The sequence below is a fragment of the Trichosurus vulpecula genome, chromosome 9 (assembly GCF_011100635.1).
Source record: "Trichosurus vulpecula isolate mTriVul1 chromosome 9, mTriVul1.pri, whole genome shotgun sequence".
Lineage (NCBI taxonomy): Eukaryota > Metazoa > Chordata > Mammalia > Diprotodontia > Phalangeridae > Trichosurus > Trichosurus vulpecula.
The window spans coordinates 121,290,069-121,315,375 of record NC_050581.1 but is presented as its reverse complement, the minus strand read 5'-3'; the positions used below and the strand labels follow the sequence as shown (position 1 = coordinate 121,315,375).

The window sequence follows — 25,307 nt, the reverse complement described above, 5'->3', positions numbered from 1 at the left end:
CTCACTTTATTTCTCTTGCTTTTTTTGCAATATGACTAATATGGAAATATGTTTTGCACAATTTCACATGTATAATTGATATATTGTTTGTTTTCTCAGTGGGTGGGGGAGTGGTAGTAGGTGGGGAGATAATTTTCCACTCAAAAATATTTTTTTAAAAAGAAAGTTATAAATAAATATTTTTGAAAAAAAAAACCAAACATTGTGAGAAAGAGTGTGCTCAGCACCAGTGACCTAGGTTTGGTGCAATTTGCTTCTGATATCCTGCCCTTCTTCTCTTACTTCACTCCTCATTACATCAAAGATTCTTATCTTTTCTTTCATTTATTTAAAAAAAAATCCTTGAAGATCCAACCTCCTTAGAGGTTTATTTGTTTGCTTTGCTTAGGACTAATCTCTATCTTAATCTGACCTACCCTAATTTTCCCTCCCCACTTCTTGGTTTGGGGTGACATTTTGGTCTATGCCTAGTTTTTTGCCAGACTGCTTTCCAGTTTTTCCAGCAATTTTTGTCAAAATAGCAAATTCTTGCCCCAATAGCTGGGATCTTAGGGTTTATCAAACACTAGGTTACTGTAATCATTTATTTCTGCATATTGTGTACCTAATCTATTCCATCAATCAACCACTCTATTCCTTATCCAGTACCAATTGTTTTGATGATAACCACTTTGTAGTAGTTTGAGATCTGGCATTGCTAGTCTGTCTTCCTTCATTTTTGTTTCCATTTATTCTTTTGATATTCTTGAACTTTTGCTCCTCCAGATGAATTTTGTTATTATTTTTATAGCTCTACAAAATAATTTTTGGTAGTTTGATTGGTATAGCAGTGAATAAAATAACTTATTATATTTTTATATATTATATTTATTATGTTGACTTGGTCTGCTCATGAGTTATTACTATTTCTCATCTATATATGCACCTTCTGCAAGAACCTTTCCCCAGTTTTTTAAATCTTAGTGTCTTCCCATTTCTAGCAGCTTTTTATGGTGGCGAATAATTGGAAAAATGAAGTGGTATCTGTTAATTGGGGTGTGACTGAAAAAGTTATGATTCTGTCTATTTATCTATAATATAGATTCTATTATATTATATATAATATAATATATATATATTATCTATAATAATATAGATTATATGTTTGTGTGTGTGTGTGTGTATGGAGGGAGAGATGGAGGGAGGGGAATTAAGAGAGAAGGGAGGAAGGGAAGGAGAGAGGGAGGGAGAGGGAGAGAGAGAGAGGAGGGAGAGGGGGGTACAGGGGGTGGAGAGAGAGAGAGAGAGAGAGAGAGAGAGAGAGAGAGAGAGAGAGAGAGAGAGAGAATGGAGTGTATAATTCCTTACCTAGGAATGGCTCTATGACAAAGACAAATAACTCTGAAAGACTTAGAAGCTCTGATCAACATAATGACCAATTATAATTTCAAAGGACTTAAAAATGAAACATGCTTCCCACCTCCAGATAAAGAGGTGAGGGACTTAGAATTCATATTGAGACACATTTTGGGGGATGATATGGTCAAAGTAGGGATTTATTTTGCTTACATGTTTTTTAACATAGGTTTAGTTTTTCTTGCTTTCTGCTTTGTCTCTTTCTTGGGCTCAGATTTGCCAGGTATGTCAGCTAGAGTTGCCTCCTGAACTTCTTTGTTATCTTGCAAACATTATTCCATTCCCTCCTGTGATTTTTGGTGGGTAAAAAATAGTCTTCTGTTATTTGAATTTCCTTTCACTTATATTTGAAGACATTTCTCCTGGCTGCTTGCAAAATTAGTTTCTTATCATTTGAATTGTTAAAATTAAACAACTACATTTCTTGGCATTTGAACCATAGTTTCTCCCCATCTCTCCCCACCACCCCTCCCCTGCAACAGAAGTAATTTGTGCATTCTTTCCATTTATTTTCTGTGTTCAGAAGTTCTGAGCAGTATTCTTCTTAGTGCAGTGTCTGTTAACAACTGTTTATTAAATTGAACTGAATTGAATTACTGAACTGAATTTTTTCTATTATGTTGTTTGGGTGTTGTTTTTATTTTTACTTGAAATGTTTGGGGGCACCTGTAATCCTTAAAATGTCTATGCATTTTATCTTTGAGTCTTGCTTGTATGGAGATCACGTTCTCTTTTAACCTTATTGCTTTTTGCTCCTCTTATTCCAGATTTTCCTTTACTTCTATGCATTTGCATTTCCAATCAGTTATTCTCTTTTGTTTCTTTGGCGAGGATTATCACAGTGGATTCAAGTTTTTCTGCCAATTATTTCTGCTCTGCAGACCATAAATTCTACATTCACAATTCTTACTTTTCTTTTATACCATTTTGAACATCTTACTCTGGGTTCCATGCTCTCTTGTGAATTCACAGGATCTTCTGCCTCATCAAGTGATGATTCATTTTCCTTTGTCTTCCAATATCTATTCAGAGGTGTCTGTACTTGCTTAGCTGATCTGGAGGCCATATCACTTCTGTAATTAGTATCTTTCCTCTTAGATTATCTGCTTATCCTGAAGGTCCTTAACTGAGTTTTCTTCTTCCCAAGATTCTTCACAATCTTGGTCTTTTTTTTTCCTGTAATACTATCCTATTGTTCACACCGCTGACTCCTTCCCCTTTGATTATGGCTTCCCTGGCGCTAGATTTCAAAGCTGCCTCTGGGGCTATTTCATTATTAATTTATCATGAGCCTCAGTCTCTGCCCCAAATGACTTCTGGGGGACAGAACTGGCCCCTAGTTAGATGGTGGGCTCTTTGCTTCAGGCTTAGTGGAGTATACCATACAGCCACATGAATGGGTTCTATCCCAGTTTTCTCAGTTCCTCAGTACTCTGACCGAGCTCTGTGGCAGCACAAAACACTCCCAAACTGCTTTCCCATCTAGGACAAACTTCCACCTTTCCCCCCACCCTGAGAAGAAGTGTTTACCTACCAACATTTCCAATTTGGGACATGAGTTTCAAGTGATGCCTTGCCATCAGCTCAAACAAAATTCATCATGTCCTGGAAACCAAATTATCTTACTCTTCTCATTTTTCCTGCCTGTCAGTGCCACTGCTGTTGTCCCATTCATCTGTGTTCTAAACCTCTAAATCACCTTTAACTCATCATTTTCCTTCACATTCTATATCCAGTCACTCTCATAGCCCTATCAAATCTTCCTGCAAAATATATCTCCTATCAGCAACTTCTTTCTCTATTTCCACTGCTCTAAGCCTGAGATAGCTACGTTTATGTTATTCTATAATTACTGCCACAATATTTTGGCTAGTCTGCTTGATTCAAGTCTACATTATTCTAATCCATCTATTCACTTACTATATCAAGTTTGAATTCCTCTCCCTGGTTTATAAATCCCTATATAATCTGATCTCAAATTATCTAACCAGCTCTTTGGACATTACTAGTCACTAATGTAAACAGTACATTCCAGACAGACTATCCTCCTCACTGTCCTCTGAATATATATGGCTAATAACTGTCTCCAAGCCAATACTCATGTTATTTTGTTTTTTTTTAAATTGCCCTGTCTCCCCCATGCCTAATTTTGCCTGTCCACTAGAATCAGCTCAAGTCCTAAATCCTCCTCGAAGCCTTCTCCAATAACTACAGTGTTCCAATCTCCAAACTATTTTGAGTACTCTTTTCTTATCTTCTATTTATAGTCTCAACCAAAATCTTAGTGTGTAAATCTTAAGATATTTGTTTATATGTGGTATTACTTTTGAATTGTTTAATTTATGCAAGTCTTTTTCTGTGACTAAAGCTCCTGTAGGAAAAAGATCATGTCACCTACTTTTGTGTTCTCCAAGGATGCTGGTACTTCTACTGGGCACACAATATAGGTGCTTAATCAAGATTTTTTAGTTGCTAGAAAGTTCAGAGATGTACTGACATATTCTCACTTTCTGTTCCCAAACTAACTTCCTGCATTAGAGAATGCAAAATTCAGAATATAACCAAGAACTAGAGAAAAGCAGGAAAAGATTCAAATGCTTGCTTGCACTCGTGCTGCAATTTAAATAAAGATTCCCAGCAATTTTCATTTGAATAGGAACAGACACCGGTTGTGCTTTCACACTGGGCAACACTCTGTTTTCAAGTCAAAGCTTGGTTGCTTGCCAGGGTCTTGGCTTCTCAAAGAAAATTTCAAGTATATATATATATATCACATTCAGAAACAAAAAATTGATGGTAGATTATGTCAAATCTTTGGGTAGACTTTCCTTCCCATTTGGGTTCTAGAAGTATGTTAGGATTGTGTTTACCTCAATAAAATGGTGAACCACTGAATTAAGAGAAAGTTAACTTCCAAGAGGTCTTTCATCCTATGATAAATAAAGTTAACAAAGATACGATCTTTTGAAGGGCGATTATACTTCCTTCTAGTTCTCTGTAATTGAAATTTAACAAATAAACAAAGCAATAAATAAATAAATAAGTGAATAAGTAACTAACTAAATAAATAAATGAAGCAAAACTCAGGAGCAAGTTGAAGAGTTATAGATAGTGAAAATCTCTTATTTGGTCCCAGAGTTCACTTTATTAGTAATTATAGTAATTACTTATACATGAGACCTAGGAGCTTTTCTGCTCCTCCTTATAATTCAAATAACAGTGACAAACTGGGAGAGGAAGGGAAATAGTAGGTGTAGGTCACAGGGAAAATAAAGCTATAAACATGTTTATATGAGTGGGCCTGATGGTCAACATCAAAGAGAAAAGATGTACAAATTATACATCAATTAGCATTATCTGTGCCTCTTCTCCTTTCAATTAAAAAAATAACTAACAGTTGTCTATATTTCTAAGCTGTTAGTGAATCACCTCATGTTAGGGTTGAAAGGGATGTAATAAATCATCTAATACGAAGCCCTCATTTTAGAGGTGAGGAAATTGGGCCCCAGAGCGGGGAAGTAGCTTGCCTAAAATCACAGAAATCATAGCAGAGCTGGGACTAGAATCTAGATGTCTCAGCTCCTGAGACCAGTGCTTTTTCTACTATACTGCATTGCCTCCTAGGATCGCCTTAAAAAATAGAAAGAAGGAAAGAAAGAAGGAGGGAAGGAAGGAAGGAAGGAAGGAAGGAAGGAAAGAAAGAAAGAAAGAAAGAAAGAAAGAAAGAAAGAAAGAAAGAAAGAAAGAAAGAAAGAAAGATGCAAGGAAGGAAGGAAAGAAAGGAAGAAAGAAAGAAAGGAAGAAAGAAAGAAAGAAAGAAAGAAAGAAAGAAAGAAAGAAAGAAAGAAAGAAAGATGCAAGGAAGGAAGGAAAGAAAGGAAGAAAGAAAGGAAGAAAGGAAGAAAGAAAGAAAGAAAGAAAGAAAGATGCAAGGAAGGAAGGAAAGAAAGGAAGAAAGAAAGGAAGAAAGAAAGAAAGAAAGACAGAAAGAAAGAAAGATGCAAGGAAGGAAGGAAAGAAAGGAAGAAAGGAAGAAAGAAAGAAAGAAAGAAAGAAAGAAAGAAAGAAAGAAAGATGGAAGGAAGGAAAGTAAGACAGGAAGAAAGAAAGAAAGAAAGAAAGAAAGAAAGAAAGAAAGAAAGAAAGGAAAGAAAGGAAGTAAGAAGGAAAGAAATGCTTATATGAACACATATGTATCTATTTGTCTATTACATTTATACACATACATATATATAGAGAGAGACAGACATATATACACATTTCCAGAGAGTCTAACATGTATCTTTTACTCTTATGAGAAATAAAAAATAGTTGTAGTATGATTATTCAAGTTTGTATAAATGCCTTGATAGTAAAACATGGAATTAAAGAAACTGAACATAGGCCAAGTAGTCTAAACCATACCTAGATTTTGATCTAAAAATCCACTGTGCAGTACACTCAGCTAGGTATACCACATAATCAGCACAGGCAACTAGGTAGGGTAGTGGCATAGAAGATGCCAGATTAGATGGAATGAATGCTCCTCAGATTTGGAGATGGGACAAAACTGAGGGGAATAACTACCACCCTGGACAACAAAGGCTGGATCTAAAAGGATCATGGTAGGTTATTGGGTTGAATCCAATAAGATGAAAATCAGTAGGAATAGATGTCAGCTTACACTTAACTACAAGCCATCTCCTTCACAAGTACAAGATGGTGGAAGCATGATTAGGTAACAGTTGTTCTGAAAACAATCTTGGGATTTTAGTGGACTGCAAGCTCTATATGAGTTAGAAGTGTGATGTGGTAGCCAAAAATTTACTGTAATTTTGGGCTGAATTAAAAGGACAAAGCTTCTAGGAATAGTACAGGGAGTCCCTCTGCACTCTACCATTGTCAAACATCATCTGAATCGTTTAATTCTGGTTTTTGTGTTTCAAGGGTGATTGACGATATTGTGAAGAATGTTCAAATGATGTCAGCCGGGATGCTGAATGGTCTTAAGTACATGCTGTATGAGGATCAGCTGAAGGAAATGGGGATTTTTTTTCTGGGGAAGAGAAGACTCAGAGAAGAACATAATATAGTAGGTGGTTTCAAGTATTGGAAGGGCTATCATGTGATAAAGGGATTAGATTTGTTCTCTACTTGTTTCCAGCAGGCACTTAGGCAGTGCAGTGGACAAAGCACTAGGCCTAGAGTCAGAAAGACTCATCTTCCTGAATTCAAACCTGGCCTCAGACACATACTAGCTGTGTGACCCTGGGCGAATCACTTAGCCCTGTTTGCCGCAGTTTCTTCATCTGTAAAATGAGCTGGAGAAGGAAATGACAAACCACCTTTGCCAAGAAAACCCCAAGCAGGGTCATGAAGAATGAAATGACATGACAACAATTTATCCCCAAGGTAAACTAACTAGAAGCAGTGGGTAAAAGTCACAAATTCAAGCTTGATGCCAGGAAAACTTCCTAATAGTTAGAGCTGCCCCAAAGTGGAATGGGTGGCCTCTGGAAGTGGTGACTTCCTCTTCCTCTGCCTTTGAGCAGAGGCTAGATGACCACTTGTTGGGAATCTTCGAAAGGGAGTTCCTTTTGTATATAGGTTAAATGAGATAGTGACTGAGGTCCCTTCCAGCCAGCCAAGGCCTCTTTAAGATTGAAATCTATGATCCTACAATTGTCAGTTAGCACATGCATGCTTGTATTGGTGTAAAAGTGTGCATTCCTCAACACTGTTCCCAAGGTAGGTTACCCTCTCCTAATTATCATTCAGTTAAAAGACTTGCTTCTTCAATTCTATTTCTATCACTATTTTCCATACTTCATTCCATCTCTCATTATTTGAGTGACAACGTTATAACTATAAGTGAACTTCATCACTGATTTTATGAGTCTCTCAAATTCAATGTACTTGGAAAAATCTTCTAGATTAGGTTCTGACTACTTTATAAATTGCTTAAGAATATATAAGCATAATAATGTAATACGATATGATATGATAAGATATGATCACATGTTATATATCCTATGTGAACAGCTAGGTGACGTAGCAGATAGAGCGCTAGGCCTGGAGTTAGGAAGATCTAAGTTCAAATCTGGCTGTAGACCTGTACTAGTTGTGTGATGTTGAGCAATTCACTTAACCCTGTTTGCCTCAGTTTCTTCATTTGTAAAATGAGCTGGAGAAGGAAGTGGCACACTGCTCCAATATCTTTGCCAAGAAAACACCAAATGGGGTCACAAAGAGTCAGACATGACTGAAAATGACTGAACAACAACAAATATATATGCATATATGTATGTATGTGTATATATATACACATATGTGTATGTATGGGTGTGCCTATATAGATTATAAATATGTGAGAGAAAGGAGATCAGACTACATCACAGCTACTACAACATATAATGCATACGAGTGAAATGCCAGGATCAAGGATAAATTCTACACAATTCTCAATAATATTAACAAATTACAAATGTCACTATTTCCTTAATAGACTTCATACCATAATTCCATTTCCTATTGCTTTAATATAGTTAGATCATCAAAAAAGGATTACAACCACATTTGTACTTATATCATGCATGGCTGGAATGGATGACTTCATTCACAGCACTGGCATTCTTTCTTTATTCCTGGGGAGGCAGTCCAGGTCAGCAGGGAGTTTACCAGTATAACTGCAAAGTGAGTCTTTGCCAGTCCAGCGGCTGCCAGCTATGCCCTTTACTCAACCAGCGTTTCCGATGTTTCCAGAGCTTTTTCTCTTGACTTGTGTCAAGGGGGTGATGGAGAATGGGAAGATGACTGGTGAATGGAAAGGGGCAAAAGTGTTTTTCATCAGCCTTAAAAAGAGAAAGTGTAGGCTGAGGTTCAGTCTGCCTGGGTTCTGAAGAAGCAAAAAGGTAAATTCAACAGAGCTGACAATAAGCGGGCCAAAAGTAACAACCTGGGATTTTGGGTTAAGAAGGGTGAGTGGGAGGTTTTTATAGTCCCCTGATAGGCCTATATTGATTGCCTGGTAGGGAGAAAAGAAGAGAAATAAGTAAATGGATCCAGACGGCTTGCATAAAAAAAGGCTAGAAATGTCTATTGGCCCTGGCTGTCTTATCCTAAAAGAGCTAAAAAATTTCCCTGGGCTGACCCACAACTGGGGGCCATATAACTAGAGCCATGAGAGTCCTGAAGGAACCATGGAATCAATTGCAGGATAAGGAGCTAGAACCAAGGAGCAAGGAGTCATCTGGACTGCATAGGGCTGCCAAGGAGGTCATCTCTCTTGTGACCTAGAGCCCTTTTCCAGTATTATACAAGGGGGAGAGTAGTAGTGTCAATGAGAACTGCACATATAGATGCCTGGAGCAGGTGGGATGCCTCCCCATCCCAGACAGGAGGTTTGTTTCTCTCTTTAAGGATTATATAGGACTCTATCCCTTTGGTGGGGGTACAAGGTAGGAAGTATGGACCACTGGTTAGGGGAGAATAGTCCTCTTAACTCTCTATGGTTTCAGGTAGCAGTCCTCATGATTTTCATGCTTTTCTGTTGCAGTAAATAAAACTTCCTCCCTCCATACCTCTGCACCTCAATCCTGGAATGTTCTTTCTCTTTATTTCTATCACCTGGATTCCTTAATTTACTTCAAGGCTCAGATCAAATGTCACCTCCTTCAAAAGGCCTTTCCTGATTCCACAAGTCCCTCAGTTGTTAGTGTCTCCCCAATAAAATTGCTTTATGTTTATTTTGTATATATCCAGGATTTGCTTCTCTGTGAAAACCTCTCCTCCTCCCCCCCCCTTCAATAAAATGGAAGCTCTTGCAGTAGGAGTAATATCTACAAGGGTCCCTGATACGTAGGGTGGAATAGTTTTTTTTTCTTCTTCTCTAAAATGCAGGGAAGCTGCTCTCAAGGCCTTCTTGGTCCAGGGAACTAGAGCTCCGGCTTTTGACACAGCTTCCTAAGGCATAAAAAGCCTAACTCAGGATAAGTCAGGGCCTCTCAGACTTGACAGTTACCCCATTGCCCTCCAAGTCAACATGCCCTTCTAATCAGGGCTTTATCCTTCCTGGCTATCCTTTGTTATTGTTAAGTAAATTTCCTTTTTGTCCAATGTTAGATGATCTATGAACATTGTTTCATTCAAATTTCAATCCTGAACCAATAGACTGGTATGAGTCAAGCCTGGCCCACACCACTACTTGAGGGGCTTAAAACCTTTAATTTGTTTGTATCCTCAGAATCTAGCACAGTACCTGGAACATAGAAGGTGCTTAATAAATGCTTGCTGATGGATTGTTGTCTTATTAGCATAAGTGCTTGCAGAAGAGCCAGGGTTGCTTATTGAGTAAACAAAACGAGCCAGATATAGAAGCTCTATTGATTTTTCTGGGCAGGGACAAACCAAGGATGAACCAGGGAACATTTGAGAAAAGCTTCCTCCCCAAGTGAACCTGGTTCCTTGTGTCAGGTGTGACATTCTTTTATAAGCAAATGGGAGTGGGAAATTATGTAAAGATGTTGCTGCTGGTAAATCTAGATAGCCACCGTGACCTGGAACACAATTTTCACCAGTAGACTAGCCTTGGCTAACAGCAACAGTGTTTTGCAAGATCTTTGGGGGCAGATTGTCTGAAAACTCAAGTAGACTGGAAGAAATAGGAACAAGATTTAACATGCTATGTTTTCTTTAGGAAAACAAAGTTTAATTAAATGCATTTCAAAACTCTCCAATGACTCTACCAGAGCTCAAAGCTCTGGATTAGATCCATAGACCCTAAAGCAGATTGTGTGAGGTAAATAAAATGTGAAGACTTCACAGGGAAGATATGTATAAATATATATCTATATCTATACTAAGAAATGTTTAAAAATCAAGGAATAGGGAAATAGGGAAGTAGAAAAATTCTGAGGCCATGAGAGTCTGATGGCTCAGCCTCTGGGAAAGTTTACCCTGAAACTTCTTGTTCTTTCTTCTGGTTCTGGTTTAAAGATTTGCTCAGTAAGAATAGGGTCACTGTGACCTACTTTCCTTTACTGTAAAAGTAAGAATGGAGAGGGTCTCCCCCTCCCCTTATCATTAACCAAGGGAATGGGAATTGGAGTTTCTGTGGCTCAATTTCCTGGTTCTTTGTCTAGCTTTCATGCTCAGATTGTAAGCCCACCTCCCAGCCAATGGTGAGAAGGGTCAGAGGTGGGCGGGAATTCTCTTGTGTTAGGTATAATTATTGGTGCTTTGCCTTTTGTAAAGCGCTCCCCTTGCTAGATCTGTTCTGGCAGGGGATGCCCTATTCTCAAGAATTGAATAAAATTTATTTCTGTTCCCACCCTGAGATGGCTCCTTATTACAAATTAAGTTTTTAATTGGTGAGGGTCTTTCATCTGACACAAGGTGATCAAAAGAATTTATTCAGCTAAAAGCAAATTGTTGAGGCCAGGGGAAAAGGGATTGGGAGTTCATGTGGGAAAAAGAGAAATGTTACTTGTGAAAAATGAGCAAGTAAATATGGTAGTCGGATTTGACTTCCACACCAAAAAACCAACATATTTTCAGACACTTTCCAAATCTGACCTGTTAACTATGTATTCATTAAAACTTTTCTGTTAATTTTATAGAACAAGAAAACAACCCAATAAAATAATTTCTTTCTCTCTAATTTTTGTTTCTATGTCACTTCTTTTTTAATTATTATTTTTTATTTAAATAGTATTTTATTTTCTCCCTAATTACATATTAAGAAAAATTTTTTAGCCTTCATTTTTACAAGATTTTGAGTTCTATGCCCAAAGGGCAATAACACTGTGCATACCCTTTGACCCAGCAATACCACTTTTAGGTCAGTATCCCAAAGAGATCATAAAATGGGAAAAGAACTCATATGTACAAAAATATTTATAGTGGCTCTTTTTGTGGTGGCCAAGAATTGGAAATTGAAGGGATGCTCATCAATTGGGGAATGAGTAAACAAGTTGTGGTATATGAATGTAATGGAATACTGTTGTTCCATAAGTAATGATAAGCAGGCAGACTTCAGAAAAACCTGGAAAGACTTACATGTACTGATTCTGAGTGAAGTGAGCAGAACCAGAATATTGTATACAGTAACAGCAACATTGTGCAATGAGTAACTTTGATAGACTTAGCTCTCTCTTCTCAGCAATGCAAGGATCTAAGACAATTCAAAAAGACTCATGATGGAAAATGCTATCCACATCCAGAAAAAGAACCATGGAGTCTGAATGCAGATCGAAACATACTATTTGCTCTCTCTCTCTTTTTTGTTTCTACTTTCTCATAGTTCCTCCCTTTGATTCTAATTCTTCTTTATAATACAACTAATGTAAAAATATGTTTAATGTAGAGCCTAAATCAGATTGTATGCCATGTTGGGGAAAAGGGAGGAGAAAAGGGGGGAGAAAATTTAGAACTAAAAATATTATGGAAGTGAATGTTGAAAACTAAAAATTAATTAATTAATTTTTAAAAAAAGATTTTGAGTTTCAAATTTTTCTCTCTCTCTCCTCTTCTGAAAATGTATAGTTTATACATGTACTATCATGAAAAACCTATTTCCATATTTGTCACAGCTGTGGAAGAAGAAACAGATCAAAAGGAAATAAAACCATGAAAAAGAATAAAGTAAGCATGTCACTTCTTTTAGGGAAAGTAGAGCACAAATGTGTTTCGATTTTTGCAAGGCGGTCAAAGAGAAACATACATTTTCTTCCTATCCTAGTTAATAAAAGGAATTGACTTAAAGTTAATCAGAAGTCCAGATTATTCTTTCATGTTTATTCTTTTTATCAGTCCTTAAGCTCATTAGAAGATATACAAAATTCAAAGAAATACTTTTTTCTATTTGCCTAGCTCTTGTAAAATACATTCTGTGGAGAAATTTTAACACTGACATAACATGGCATTTTGAGGTTTAATATTATTAGTTAATTATATCAGGTAGAAATTGATGTGTAAATCAAATCCTATAATGATGATCCCTAGCCATAGGTCTACAGAACCAGAAGGAATCTCAGAGGCCACTTAGTCCAACTCTTTCATTTTACAAAGGAGTAAACTGGTAACCCTCGATCCAGGCCCCCAGCCTGTGGTGCCTTCCTTCACTCAACTAACCTCTCAGGGAGGCTTGTGTTAGCTCTGGATCTGGGCTGGCTGCCTGTGGCCTCTGTCTTTCCAAGTCTTTCTGTAGTCCTTTCTCAGATCCAGCTGACCTCAAATTACCAGCTTCTACCTTCTGTCCAGATTTCTCCCAGCCTGTACCTCATCTGGCTCCTACCTGCTGTGAGTCTCTGGCTGTGAGTCCTGTCCTCACAGGACTCCACATCACTGCCTGTTATGAGGTTGGACATCGAGGGTGGGTCTTCAATAATTTAACCACTCAGCTGACCTCTCTCTAGCCTGGTTACGCTGCCCAGAATAATTTCTCAATACTTAATATACTCCCACACATATCATACTTTCCTCATGCCAGTGACTGAAACCTCAGATGACAATGAACACACCCTATACCTTATCCCCCACTCCTGCCTTCCTCCCATTCCCCTCAAACATATCCCCCAAATGTCCTAAAATGGACCTGCCTTCCCCTTTCACTATGCTCCCCGAATGCCTGTTCCAGTGTGAACAAACCTGCTTTCATCTTGAATCTTTTCTAGAAGACCAAGTCAATAAAGTGCTGGGCCTCAAGTCAAGAGAACTTGAGCTTAAATTGAGCCTCAGATACTTACCAGGTGTGCGACTCTGAGCAAATCTGTTAACCTCTGTCTTTCTAGCACCTACCTCCCTGGGTTGTTGTGAAGAAAAACAAGGAGATTATTTGCTTTGTAAACCTTAAAGCACTATATAAATGCTAGTCATTATTATTAGGCAGAAAAGATTATCAGCAGGTAAAGCGATTTCAGAGTTCATGAACATGGAAATTTAACACTTGTTAAGTATTAAAGGTTAAAGGCGAGGTCAAGCGTGTGACCATCTGTGTGTAGCTGAGGGGAAAAATACATCAGGAGAATTGAGTAGATTGAAGAACTAGGAAGTTAGAGTATATGAAAGAAAACATATGATTCACTCCTTATGACAGTGAGACTCAGGGTATGAGTGAAAATGGAACCAGTAATGGAAAAGATGGCCAAGGATGCTGCATCATAAGGAGGGAGAGTCAGAAGACAGAAGGTGTAGGAGGGAGGGACAAACATTAATAAAGTACTTAATTATGTGAATAGTTAATAGGTACCGTGTAGATTCAAATCTGGCTGAGGTCACACTTGAACTCAGGTCTTCCTGACTCCAGGCCCAGTGCTCTATCCAAAAGCACTACCTAGCTGCCCTAACCCTGCTCTTTATCTTCACTCTAACCTCCAAACCCTCCATCTCTCAGTTCTTCCAAAGGCCATCACTCTCACACTGGCTACGTTCTTCTTCCTTCTCTACCTCCAAAACCTGAGTGAAAAAATTGGACTGTATACTCCAGTCCCCTGTCCCCTTATCCTCTGATCATTTCTTGCCAAGTCCCAACTTTGGATTACTCTCCCCCTTCATTGCCTTTTCTCCTTTTCATGTGTTACTCACTGAAACTAAAGAAAATTCAGAGATGATGCTGACCGGGTCTGCTACAGATTTATGTTACATAATCTCAACTAGGCTTTCACCATAGCAAGGCAATTCTTTTATAACTCCCTAATAAATTCGCTATCTCAGTCACCAAAATAGCTATTCCAAATTTCTTCATTCCTCCCAAAGCTACCTATGGCATCCCCTCCAACCATCCTTTCACCTGAGGGGCCACCCCTTCTCTTTGCCAAAGCAAATCCTTCTATATGGATCATTTATCCTATTCTATGCTGCCTTCTCCAGCATATTTCCTCTGAAGTCTGGCTTCTGAAATGATTGTTCAAGTGTAAATTTTCTCTCCAGACTTACCAGCGATCTCTGGATTTCCAAATCCAATGGCCCTTTCTCAGGCCTCATCTTTCTCGACCTCTTTGTAGCTTTTGACAACAAAACTTACCTTCTTCTCCCAGCTACTCTCTTTTCTCCGTGTTTTAGTTTTTGTGCAGTTTTCCATGCTTTTAAGGTGTTTTCTGTGAAACAGATCTCTTCTAGTTTTTTTCCAGTCCAGTGCTTCTCAAACATTTTGCTGGATCTTCCTTCAGATTATAAGCACTAACTATAGGTTTTCCACAAGTCTACCTTTGGTCCTTTCCTCTTCTGCCTCTACACTGTCTTGCTTTGTCACTTTGTCAGCTACCATGGGTTCAGTAATCATCTCTACGTATTGGATTCTTAGATTTATTTATCCAGCCCTAATCTCTCTCTTGATGTCTAATCTAACAGCCCCAACTGCCTTTTAGACATCTCAAATTGAATGTCCTGTAGGCATCTCAAGGATGTCCAAAACAGAACTCATCATCTTCCTTCTAAAACCTTCCCATCTGCCAAAATTCCCTATTCTGTAGAAGACATCACCACCACCATGGCTACATAGGCTTACAATCTTGGCAACATCCTCAATTCCTCATGTATGCTCCCACCCCACATATCTAATCTGTTGCCTAATCCTACTTTCTACCTTCCCAACATCTCTTCTATTCATCCCCTTCTCTCCACTTACACAGATGCCACCCTGTTGCTGGCCCTTATAAACTCACATCTGGACTATCACTATAGCCCTCTGGTTGGTCTCCCTAACTCCAGTCTCTCTCCACTTCAGCCCATCCTCCACAGTTACCAAAATGATCTTCCTAAAGCACAGGTATGACCATGTCACACAAGGTATGATGAGGGCCTGAAGGAGGATGGCTGTGACATGAGTGGAGAACATGTGATTGATACACAAAATGCTATGGAGGTAAAATTACAAATATTGGGTAGCTAATTAGATAGGTGAGTTGAAAAGGATGAAGAGTTGAATGTGGCTCAAGGTTGTGAACTTAGATCAATGGAAGAATGACGGTATTTTCAAAAGAAATATGGAAACTGAGAAGAGGGGTGTGTCAAAGAAAAAAATATTAATACTCTATGCTGCATTTCAGGCACATCTGGGCATACAAAGAAGGGTAAAAACCCCTGTCCTGGAGGAGCTCCCAATCTTTTGCTGGAGACAATATGCAAATATCTAGTACAAACACATGGGAAGGAAATGGCAAATCACTGCAGTGCCTTTGCCAAGAAAACCCCAAAATGGAGTCATGAAAAGTTGGACACGATGAAATGACTGAACAACAACAACGGTACAAACACAGAGTATAAAGGATAAATTGAAAATAGTCAACAGAGGAAAGGCTCTAGAATTAAGAGGGATCAGGAAAGGCTTCCTCAGCAAGTCACTTAACCATCTGCAAGAAGCTTTTCTTGACACAGAACCAATGTGTTTCACAGGTGGAAACTCAACCCAGGTCTTCTGGCTTCTAGGTCAGTTCTCTATCCACACTGCCTATTTGATCAAACTATCTAACTGACCTTACCATCAATGAGAATTCCTCATTAGATAGCTCTGATAAAGACCTTCTAATGAGAATTCATATAATTCAAGAATTCAGAATGAAATGTCTATGACTTTATTTAGTCTGTCAGTCAACTAGTACTTATTAAGTGTTTTCTATATGGCAGGCACTGTATTAAGTGTTGGAGATACAAAGAAAGGCAAAAAATAATATCCCTACTCTCAAGGAGCTCACGGTCTAATAGGGGAAACAGCATACAAACATACAACTATGTATAAATAAACTCTCTCTGTCTGTCTATATGTACACACACACAGAGTATAAATCAGGGATAGTCCCAGAGAGAGGGCACTAAGATTAAGGAAGAATGGGAAAGGATTCTTGTAGAAGGTGGAACTTTTGCTGAAACTTAAAGGAAGCCAAGGAAGTTAGGAGGCACAGATAATGAAGGAGAGGATTCCAGATATGGGAGACAGTGAAAACATTCAGAACTGAGAAGCGGAATGACTAATTTCAGAGAATGGTTGATTTCCTTTTTTTTTTTTACTACCAGGGTTGAGTTTGATAGAAAGCTTTTTTTTCCCCTTCTCTAAATTCTGAGATGTATAGGATATTTGAAAACTATGAGTTAAAAAAACCCAATTCCTAGGAATGGGTTTTTCTCTTTTTTTCTTTTTTGGTTTTCTCCTCCAAATAAGCTATGAGAACATTTGGTCATATGGCTACCTAAGGTGGGCTACAATATTCTAAGTCTGTGTATGTGTGTCTCATTGATTAAAAATTGGAAACTAAGTCTTCTGTCCTTTTGTAGACTATTGCCATACCGTAAGGAATTAGGTGCTCTGGGGATCCTTGACATGATATCTAAGATGGTCTGAGTTTCCTGAATTTAGTTCAGCCAATAGCCTTGTGTTTGGAATGTCATACAGAGCATAGGCTTTTATTATATATGGCATATTAGTCTTTAAGCATCCAAAGCATGATGTTCTAGTTGTTAGAATTTAATCTTTAGAACTTTTCACAGTTAATCTCATTATCTCAGAAACATCAAGAATGTTTTGAAATGCCATTAAAATATTAAACAGGCTATCAGGAGACTTGAATTCTAGTCCAGCCTTGACTAGATCTGCTAACATAACCTTCACAGGCCATAACTTCTTCATCTGTGAAATGAGGGGTCTAAACTAGATGATTTCAATGGTCTCATTGGCACCACAATAACATGATAAAAATATACTTAACCTATTAATTAGTGATATGTCAACAGTAGGATGGATTTTCGTATATGAATGACAACATTAGTGAATTACCAAATTCATGAGACACTAAACTGAATTGGTGAGTCTGAAAACAGGAAATATAGAGCTTGATATTAATTATGTGTATTTTAATTTTATAACATAATTCAAATCCTGCATTTAAAAATTTAGATGAGTCCTTATTTTAAATGAGATATACTTTTTTGTAAAAATCTAAGATGTCCACTGTGTAAAGGAAAACTATACATTTAATATTGCTTTGAATTAGTAGAGAATTATCATTTGATAGCTAGGGAAGGTTTAGAGATGGCTGAAAGGGAAACTGGAAAAACTATTATAGGTTTAAGAAATAGCACTTGAATAAAGGCTGGATTAGGTGAATTTATTTAGAATGGAGAAGACTGAGGGAACTTAGTAATAGACCTCCAAGGCAACAATTAATTACCAAAATGGTCAGGACAACAGGAAATGAATTCAAATTCCATTAGGAGGATTGTGGATTAGATTTCAGACAACTTTTTTCCCTGATGGTTTCCATGTAACTCTACTAGTAGAGATAAAGAACAGAAAAAAGAATGACTTCTCAAAATTCCTTTCAGATCTACGCATCCGTGATTTCCAGAACTTGTGACTACTGGCAACATGTTTTAAACTCTAATCCAAATCCTGCTATGAATTTTTCTGGGAAGAAAACTTAAAAGTATCAGATTGCATTTTCAATCTCTGAAAGGGAATTCCTTCTATTTACATTCTTTGTAGAAATTAACAAACAATTAAAGAATAATTTAGAGACAGTAAGCAATATAAGATACCTTCATAATAATAGTTGCATTTTGTAAAAAGTACATTTTTTTAAAAAAGGTATGGATTTTACAACATTCTATTTAGGTCCCTTTCCAAGAAATAACCAAGCAACCTCCAGACAAGAAGCAACACAAAACCTCAGACCTTGTCACTCATGCATGCAGTAGAGATTTGTACTTAGCAACAGCTTGTGTCTATGAGAAAATAATCTTAATTTGAGTTATATTCAATTTTTGATTACCTAAATATGGATTATCTACCTTCTGGATAATCCTGCAGTACACTTTATTTGTTTTTTTTTTTGTTTTTGGCAGGGCAATTGGGGTTAAGTGACTTGCCCAAGGTCACACAGCTAGTACATGTGTCAAGTGTCTGAGGCTGGATTTGAACTCAGTTCCTCCTGACTCCAGAGCCGGTGCTCTACTCACTGTGCCACCTAGCTGCCCCTGCAGTACACTTTAAAAGTCAACCTGGCTTGCCTGTGCCACACATAGCAACTCCTTCTGGGGTACTTCTTTCACCATCACTTATGACTATTTAACAAATGAAAGTTAAAGTAATGATTTAAAGATAATTTAAAAGTGAAATCTATTGCAAATATATTATTCAATTCATAAAGTATTTAAAACATAAATTTTTTTAGACAAACACATAGATTTTCTCCCTTACTTCTTCCCAATATGGATAAGTGAAAGTATGTTGCATAAAAATATAATTGTATTTCAGAGATTTCAGATATCTGAACTCCAATCACAACTAAAATTGCATTACACGTGGACTCCCTTTTCACCTTTCAACATGAAATCATAGAAATACTGAATATAAAGGGACCTTTGGAAGGTCAGGAAGTCCAATTTTCAGCCCTCAATAATAATCCTACCTGAAATATCTCTGACAAATGATAAATCAAATGTAATACTATATAACCATATCACTATATGCTTCATAGACACATTTGTCTTTTAGTTCTCCATGTAAAACTGCCTATATATTGTCATGTTCAAAGAAACAATGTCATCAAACCAATCCATTTCAAATTATATATAGGTTAGTCTTTATGACAGGCATATCGGCCAAACAAGGATCTACAAATGAATTTGCTAGAAAGCATAAAGTCCCCATAGTTCTTTAAACATACTCAATTAATTTTCCAAGTTCTATACAAATGTATTATTTGTCAAAGATATTTGATTATATCCGATTATAGATGTTTAGTTGAACTTAAGAGAAATTTAAAAAACCACTTTTGAACAGAATGTAAAAATCAGGTTCCAAAAGATGGTTAACTTAAAAACTCTGACCCGATGACCTTCTTTAACATTAGATTAGTATCAATACTGCTTGAGCTTCCCTCCCCCCCTGAAAGTGGGTCAGGATGGAATTTATCTAAGTATTCTGATCATCTGATGTATTAAGGTTTCAAAATGATTGCTCAAAATCTGTTAGTCTTTTTCAATAGTTAAATGACCTGTGCTTTCATTGATGTGGTACTCCCTCTACAGACACAGATTACAACTGCTTTCTAACTTAGTAGAGGTTTTTAAGACTTTCTACAGATGAAAATGTCACCACACTGACACCAAAATGGTGATCAATCTCTCTGAACTTAGTGAGGCTGGTACTCAGAAAACAGGTGGAAAGTCTGTCACTGGGTCCTGCTTGGATGGATGAAGTTTTTTCAGATTAGAATGAAGAGAAAGAACATATGCTTTAATGACATGGAATTTGAGAAAGTCTCTATGCCACCAGGAAGTGTCAGAGGACTTTAGTGAAGATAATCTACAAAAAAAAAATGTAACTTCATGATGACTGAAAATAGATACTGTTCACACACTCTCTTCTTATTCCACCATACTAACCTTCACATTTTTCCAGAATCTGAACAGTTTCTCCTATTTCCAGGACTAAGCCTTGGGGTACAGATCCGCGAAAGCTGCATATCACTAGAAAGGCAAGAATAAATATAGAAGTTAGGATTTTTTTAAAATGGAAACATAAATCTTGATACTGAAATTAAATACTAAATGCTCTTCAAAATATTCTCTCTGGAAAAATCTCTTTCTCATAAGTAAGATAGTGCTCAATTAAGCTACTCTCAGAGTAAGGTATATTAAATATTTCAGGCCAGGAAAGGATCATTAAATTATGATAATAAAAATCAAAGTATCACCACCTTACATTTTTATAAAGCTTTACCCTTGACAATTCACTTTGCATACATTACCCCATCCTATGAGAGAACAAGAACAGTTATTATGATCCCCTTTTTACAGATCAGGAAACCAGATGCGTGAGAATCTCATCTTTGACTTTGTCTCATTTTGCAGTGTGCCTTTTCCAAGGGCACGAACTAAGGTCACCTTCCGAGAACTGAATTCATGTCTTCCAACTTTAAAGTCCAGTTCTCGTTCCACAATACCCTACTGTCTCACTAAAAAATGCTGTTACTGGGTACTAAATATATACTTGAATATTTCTAATAGTACCTGACATAATCAGAGAATCATTTTCTTTTTCAGTAAGATCTAGCCCACATATTTGATTTTTGCATTTCAATCTAGTTAAAAATACTTTTTCAAAAATAAATCAGCATTAAGAGCTTTCCTCTCTTAATATGAGTGTTTGCCAGAACTCTGTTCTGAGCTGTTTCTCTTATTGATGTGCGATCTTTTAGCTATATCACTTCTCATGTGATCAAGTATGACATAAATTCTAGATATATGCAGCCCCAATTGCAATCTTCAACTCTCAAACACTTATCAGAGCACAGATACAAAACTGGTCAGAACCTTAAAGATTAAGGCCAAGCCCCTCTTTTTATAGCTGAAGTAACTGAGGCACAGAGAGATTAAGTGACACCCTATATCACAGAGCTAAAAGTGTTTGAAGAGGGATTTGAGTTCAGGACTCCAAATACAGTCCCCCCCCCAACTACTACACCACACTGCCATCTCCTCATGGATTTCTCATAAGCATTTCAAACTCAATATGTTCAAGACAATTTAGTGTTTCTTTCCCCATCTACCAACCTCCCTGTTTCTGTGGTAAGAACCACCATCGTTCCAGGCACACACATCCATAATCTGAAAGTTACGCTAGACTCCTCCTTTTCCCTCATTGCCTATATCCAGTCATTTGACAGTTCTTGTTATTTCTGCCTCCATAACATATCTGTGACACTCACACAGCCACCACCTCAATTCAGGCACTAATCAACATTTGCTAGGGATTTCATAGCCTTCAAGGTAAATTTCCTAATTCCATTCTCTCTGACCCTATGATCACTCTTCCTCCAAAATGTCAAAATAATCTTCCTAAAACACAAGACTGGCCATGTCATTGTCCTATTCAAAAATCTTGAGATACTGCCCAGTGACTGAAGGATAACATGCAAACATCTTAGGGAGTGTGTAAGGTCCTTCAAAATCTTGTTTCCACCTACCTTTCAGCCTTATTTCATACTACCTCCCCCTTTGCAAATTTTCCATTTAAGCTACTTTAGTTATTCTCCAAACTCAACACTCCACCTCCTACTTTTGTGTATTCTCCTCTCCTCATCTCAGATTCTTATCAGAAAGAAACCATGGCAAGAAACTAGTGTTTGTGAGCATCAAAAGTATGATAGCAAAAATGAAGTAAAGAAAAAAAAATCACTTAACTGAATCAATACAGACACAATTTATTCAGTGTCAAAACTAGAGAGTAAAAAAAGGTAATCAAAGAAAAGTAATCACAAAGAAAGACTGTGGCTTGTGGTAGGTTTGACTGGAATAGCACCTGGCAGCAATCTGAAGTCCTTGTCTCCTTTTGGAAGGATGAACACACAAGAAGATTATTTAAGGTGAAGAAGAAAAGAAGTAATCCTCTCAATGGAATGAATGTGTTCCTGCTGCTATCAACCTTTATTAAGTTGTTCCAAATAATATCTCAATGTCTTCTAATAAGTTTTAATGATTTATTTTTCCTAAAGCTTCTCTCCATCAGTTCCCCACATGGCATTTTATTTGACATCCTCTTATCAACTAGTTTTCCAAAATGACCAATCCAATTACCCTGTTACCGTAATAAGAATAGAGTTCATATTAACGGATGACTATACCAAAATTTTTCATTATTGGAGACTTTGCTCTGTGAGCAGGCTTACAAGTCAAATACAGTATCAGTGGACAGCTGGGATTTCCAGTTCAACTACTGACCAGAGATGCTCACCACTCCCAGAAAACGATATAGAAAGCACTTAGCAAAAGTTATTATTACATCAAAGTCTGATAAATCAATTCAATTCAAATATTTATGAAGCTCTGCCACATGCGAGTCACTATGCTAGGTGCTGAGATAGAAAATATAAAAATCAACATAGTCTTTGACCTCAAAGACATTATAATCTAAAGAGGGGAATCAGAAACATATAAAATTAAGTCTGATACAAGCTAGAATGTGATGGGGCAAAGTGGGGAGAGCAACATCTGACATTTCTGGGAACTTTGATTGTAAGTTTGCTAAGTATTTTATATCTATTACTTCATCTGATTATTATAATAATGGTAATGATAATAATCTTAATCATAGCTATCATTTATGTAATGATCATTATGCGCCAGGCACTCTGCTAATAAGTGCTTTACAAATATTATCTCATTTGAGCCTCACAACAGCATCAGAAGGTATGTAATATTTTTCTATCAATTAATATTTATTAAGCACCTTCTATGTGACTAAGCACTGGGGACAAAGAAGGAGGTATAAGATAGACCCTGCCCTAAAGGTGCTTACAATATAATGGGGGAGACAACATGCAGACAAATATATATGAACAAGTCACATACAAGAGAAATAGGAAATCATTAACAGAGGGAAGGGAGTAGAATAAAGAGGGCCTGGGAAAGGCTTCCTGTAGAAGGTGAGATTTTAGTTGAGACTTAAAAGAAGCTAGGAAAGGAGTGGGTGGAGTTGAGGAGGGAGAGCATTCCAGGCATGGGGGGACAGCCAGAGAAAATGCCCAGAGCCAAAAGATGGAGGTTCTTGTTTTTGGAGCAGCCAAGAAGCCAGTGTCATTGGTTTGAAGAATATCTGGCAGGGTGGATGGTATTAGAAGTCTGGAAAGTTATGAGGGAGCCAGGTTATGAAGGGGTTTGAATGCCAAACAGAGGATTTTGAATTTGATCCTGGAGGCAATAGGGAATCATTGGAGTTTATTGAGTAAGGAGGTATCGTGGGTGTATCTGTGCTTTAGGAAATCACTTTAGTGGCTGGATGGAGGATGGATTGGAGGAGGAAGAGACTTGAGGCAGGCAGATCCAAAGCTGGCTATTGCGATACTCCAAGTGTGCAGTGACAAGGAACTGTACCAGAGTGGTGGCAATGTCGGAGGAAAGAATGGGGCATATTTGAGAGATGTTGCAAAGGTAAAATAGACAAGCTTAGACATGGAATGTGAGAGATCGTGAGAAGCCAGGGATGACTCCTCATAATGATTCCCATTTTACACATGATGAAACTCAGGCAAACAGAGGTTAAGTGACTTGTCCAAGGTCACACAGCTAGTAAGTGAGGCTGGATTTGAACTCTGATCTTCCTGACTCTAGACCCAGCAACCTGTCCACTTTGCCACCTAGCTGCCTGACAACAACCTTTTGCAATTAATAAGCAACCAACAAGTATTCACTAAATACTATGTTCTAGAAACTGAGGATACTAGTACAAAGAATGAGATAATCCCTACTCCAAATGAGCCTATATTTTAATGAGGGAGACAATAAATATGATTAAAGATATGAATGTGTGTGTGTACAAGCATCAAAAGTTAAATACAAGATGGTTTTGGAGGAGAGGAACTAGCAGGTGCCCATATGCATAGATCAAGAAAAACCTGATGCAGAAGATATGCTTGAGGGGCATCTTAAAGGAAGAACGGAGTTCTGGGAGGCAGATATAAGGAGCAAATGCATTTAAAGCATCACAGAAATCCAGTAGAAGGAGGCAGAGATGGAAGATGGAGCATCTTGAGTGAGGAAAAGAGCAAATGGCCATGTGACTGGATCACAGAGTGAGAGAGCAAGGGGAGCAATGCACAATGAGTGGAAAGAGAAGTCTGGGTCAGGTTATAGAGGAATTTAAAAGCTAAACAAGAGAGTTTATGTTGTATTCTAGAAGCAATATAAAGCCACTGGAGTTGGATGAGTAGGGGAATCACTTGGCCAGATCAGCAGTTAAAGAAAATTGCTTTATCAGCAGCGTGCAAGGTGGACTGGAGTGATGAGAGACTGGAGGCAGGGAAACTAATTAAGAGGATGCTGCAGTAATCTAGGCAGGGGTGAAGAAATCTTGAATGGGTATTCTTAACAGAAATAGGGAAGTTTAGGTGCTTTCAGTCTGGGAAAAAAGAAAATGACTTCAGTTTTGGACATGTCTCATATGTCACCTGGTCATCTACTCTGAAATGTCCAAAAGGAAATTGGATCCAGGAATGAAGCTCAAGAGAGATACTGGGGGTGGGGGTTGGTATATAGTTCTGTACATGTCCTACATTTATTATATTTATTTTAATAAGTAATGGGGAAACAGAAGTTCAGAACGATCAAGTGACTTACCTATTGTCAAGTAACTATCAATTATCAGAACCATTATGTCATTTCTGGTTTTCCTGACTCTAAGTCTAGAAAAATACATTTTGGCTGGGACAAGGGAGTGAACTGAAATTTCATGAAGGTGGAAAGAAGTCCAGATGGTGGAATGAAGGGTCACAACTGCCAAACTTCCTCCAAAGCCTCTCCTACAAAATGACCACAGAAAATGCCAAATTGAATTCTGAAAGGAAAAGCCAACAAAAAGCCACAGTGAGTCACTTTTCTAGGCCAGAGAAAATGATGAACTCCAAGGCTGTGGACATCGGGGTAGGTGCTGGCTAGGAGTACCAATTGGGAAAAGAAATGAGAGCTATGCAAGAAAATTGTGAAAACTCACAGCTTGGCACCAAAATTTTTTAAAAAACACAAAAAATACTGAATAAAATAACTCCTTAAAAATCAGAATTGGCCAAATGACAAAAGAGGCACAAAAATACTAAAGAAAATAACTCCTCAAAAAATAGAATTGGTCAAGTGGAAGCTAATAATTCCATGAGACAAGAAACAATTAAAAAGTCAAAAGACTAAAAAGATAAGAAGAAACTATGAATTCCAGAGAGAATTAATGAATTCTAAGTGAAAGTTAAAGCATATTTTTTCACTTTATTTCTTTTTTTTGCTTTTTTTCAATATGGTTAATATAGAACTATGTTTTGCATGATTTCACATGTATAATTGATATCTTGCCTTCTTAATGGATGAGTGAGGGGCCACAGGGAGGGAAAGAATTTGGAACTCAAAATTTTGAAAAAAAATGAATGTTAGTAAGTAGATAATAATTTTTTAAA

The 25,307-nt window shown here is 37.5% G+C and overlaps 1 protein-coding gene across 1 annotated transcript in view; it reads right to left on the bottom strand.

Moving 5' to 3' along the window:
* DOCK3 (dedicator of cytokinesis 3) overlaps window positions 1–24,517 on the bottom strand; it is a 450,567-nt gene extending 426,050 nt beyond the window's left edge. Inside the window, exons 1-2 of the mRNA XM_036739628.1 lie at window positions 24,484–24,517; window positions 19,753–19,836 (exon numbers count right to left, since the gene is read on the bottom strand). Of these exons, the coding sequence (XP_036595523.1) occupies window positions 19,753–19,836; window positions 24,484–24,517 (118 nt within the window). The remainder of the gene's footprint in view (window positions 1–19,752; window positions 19,837–24,483) is intronic.
* Between the last annotated feature and the right edge of the window lie 790 nt (window positions 24,518–25,307).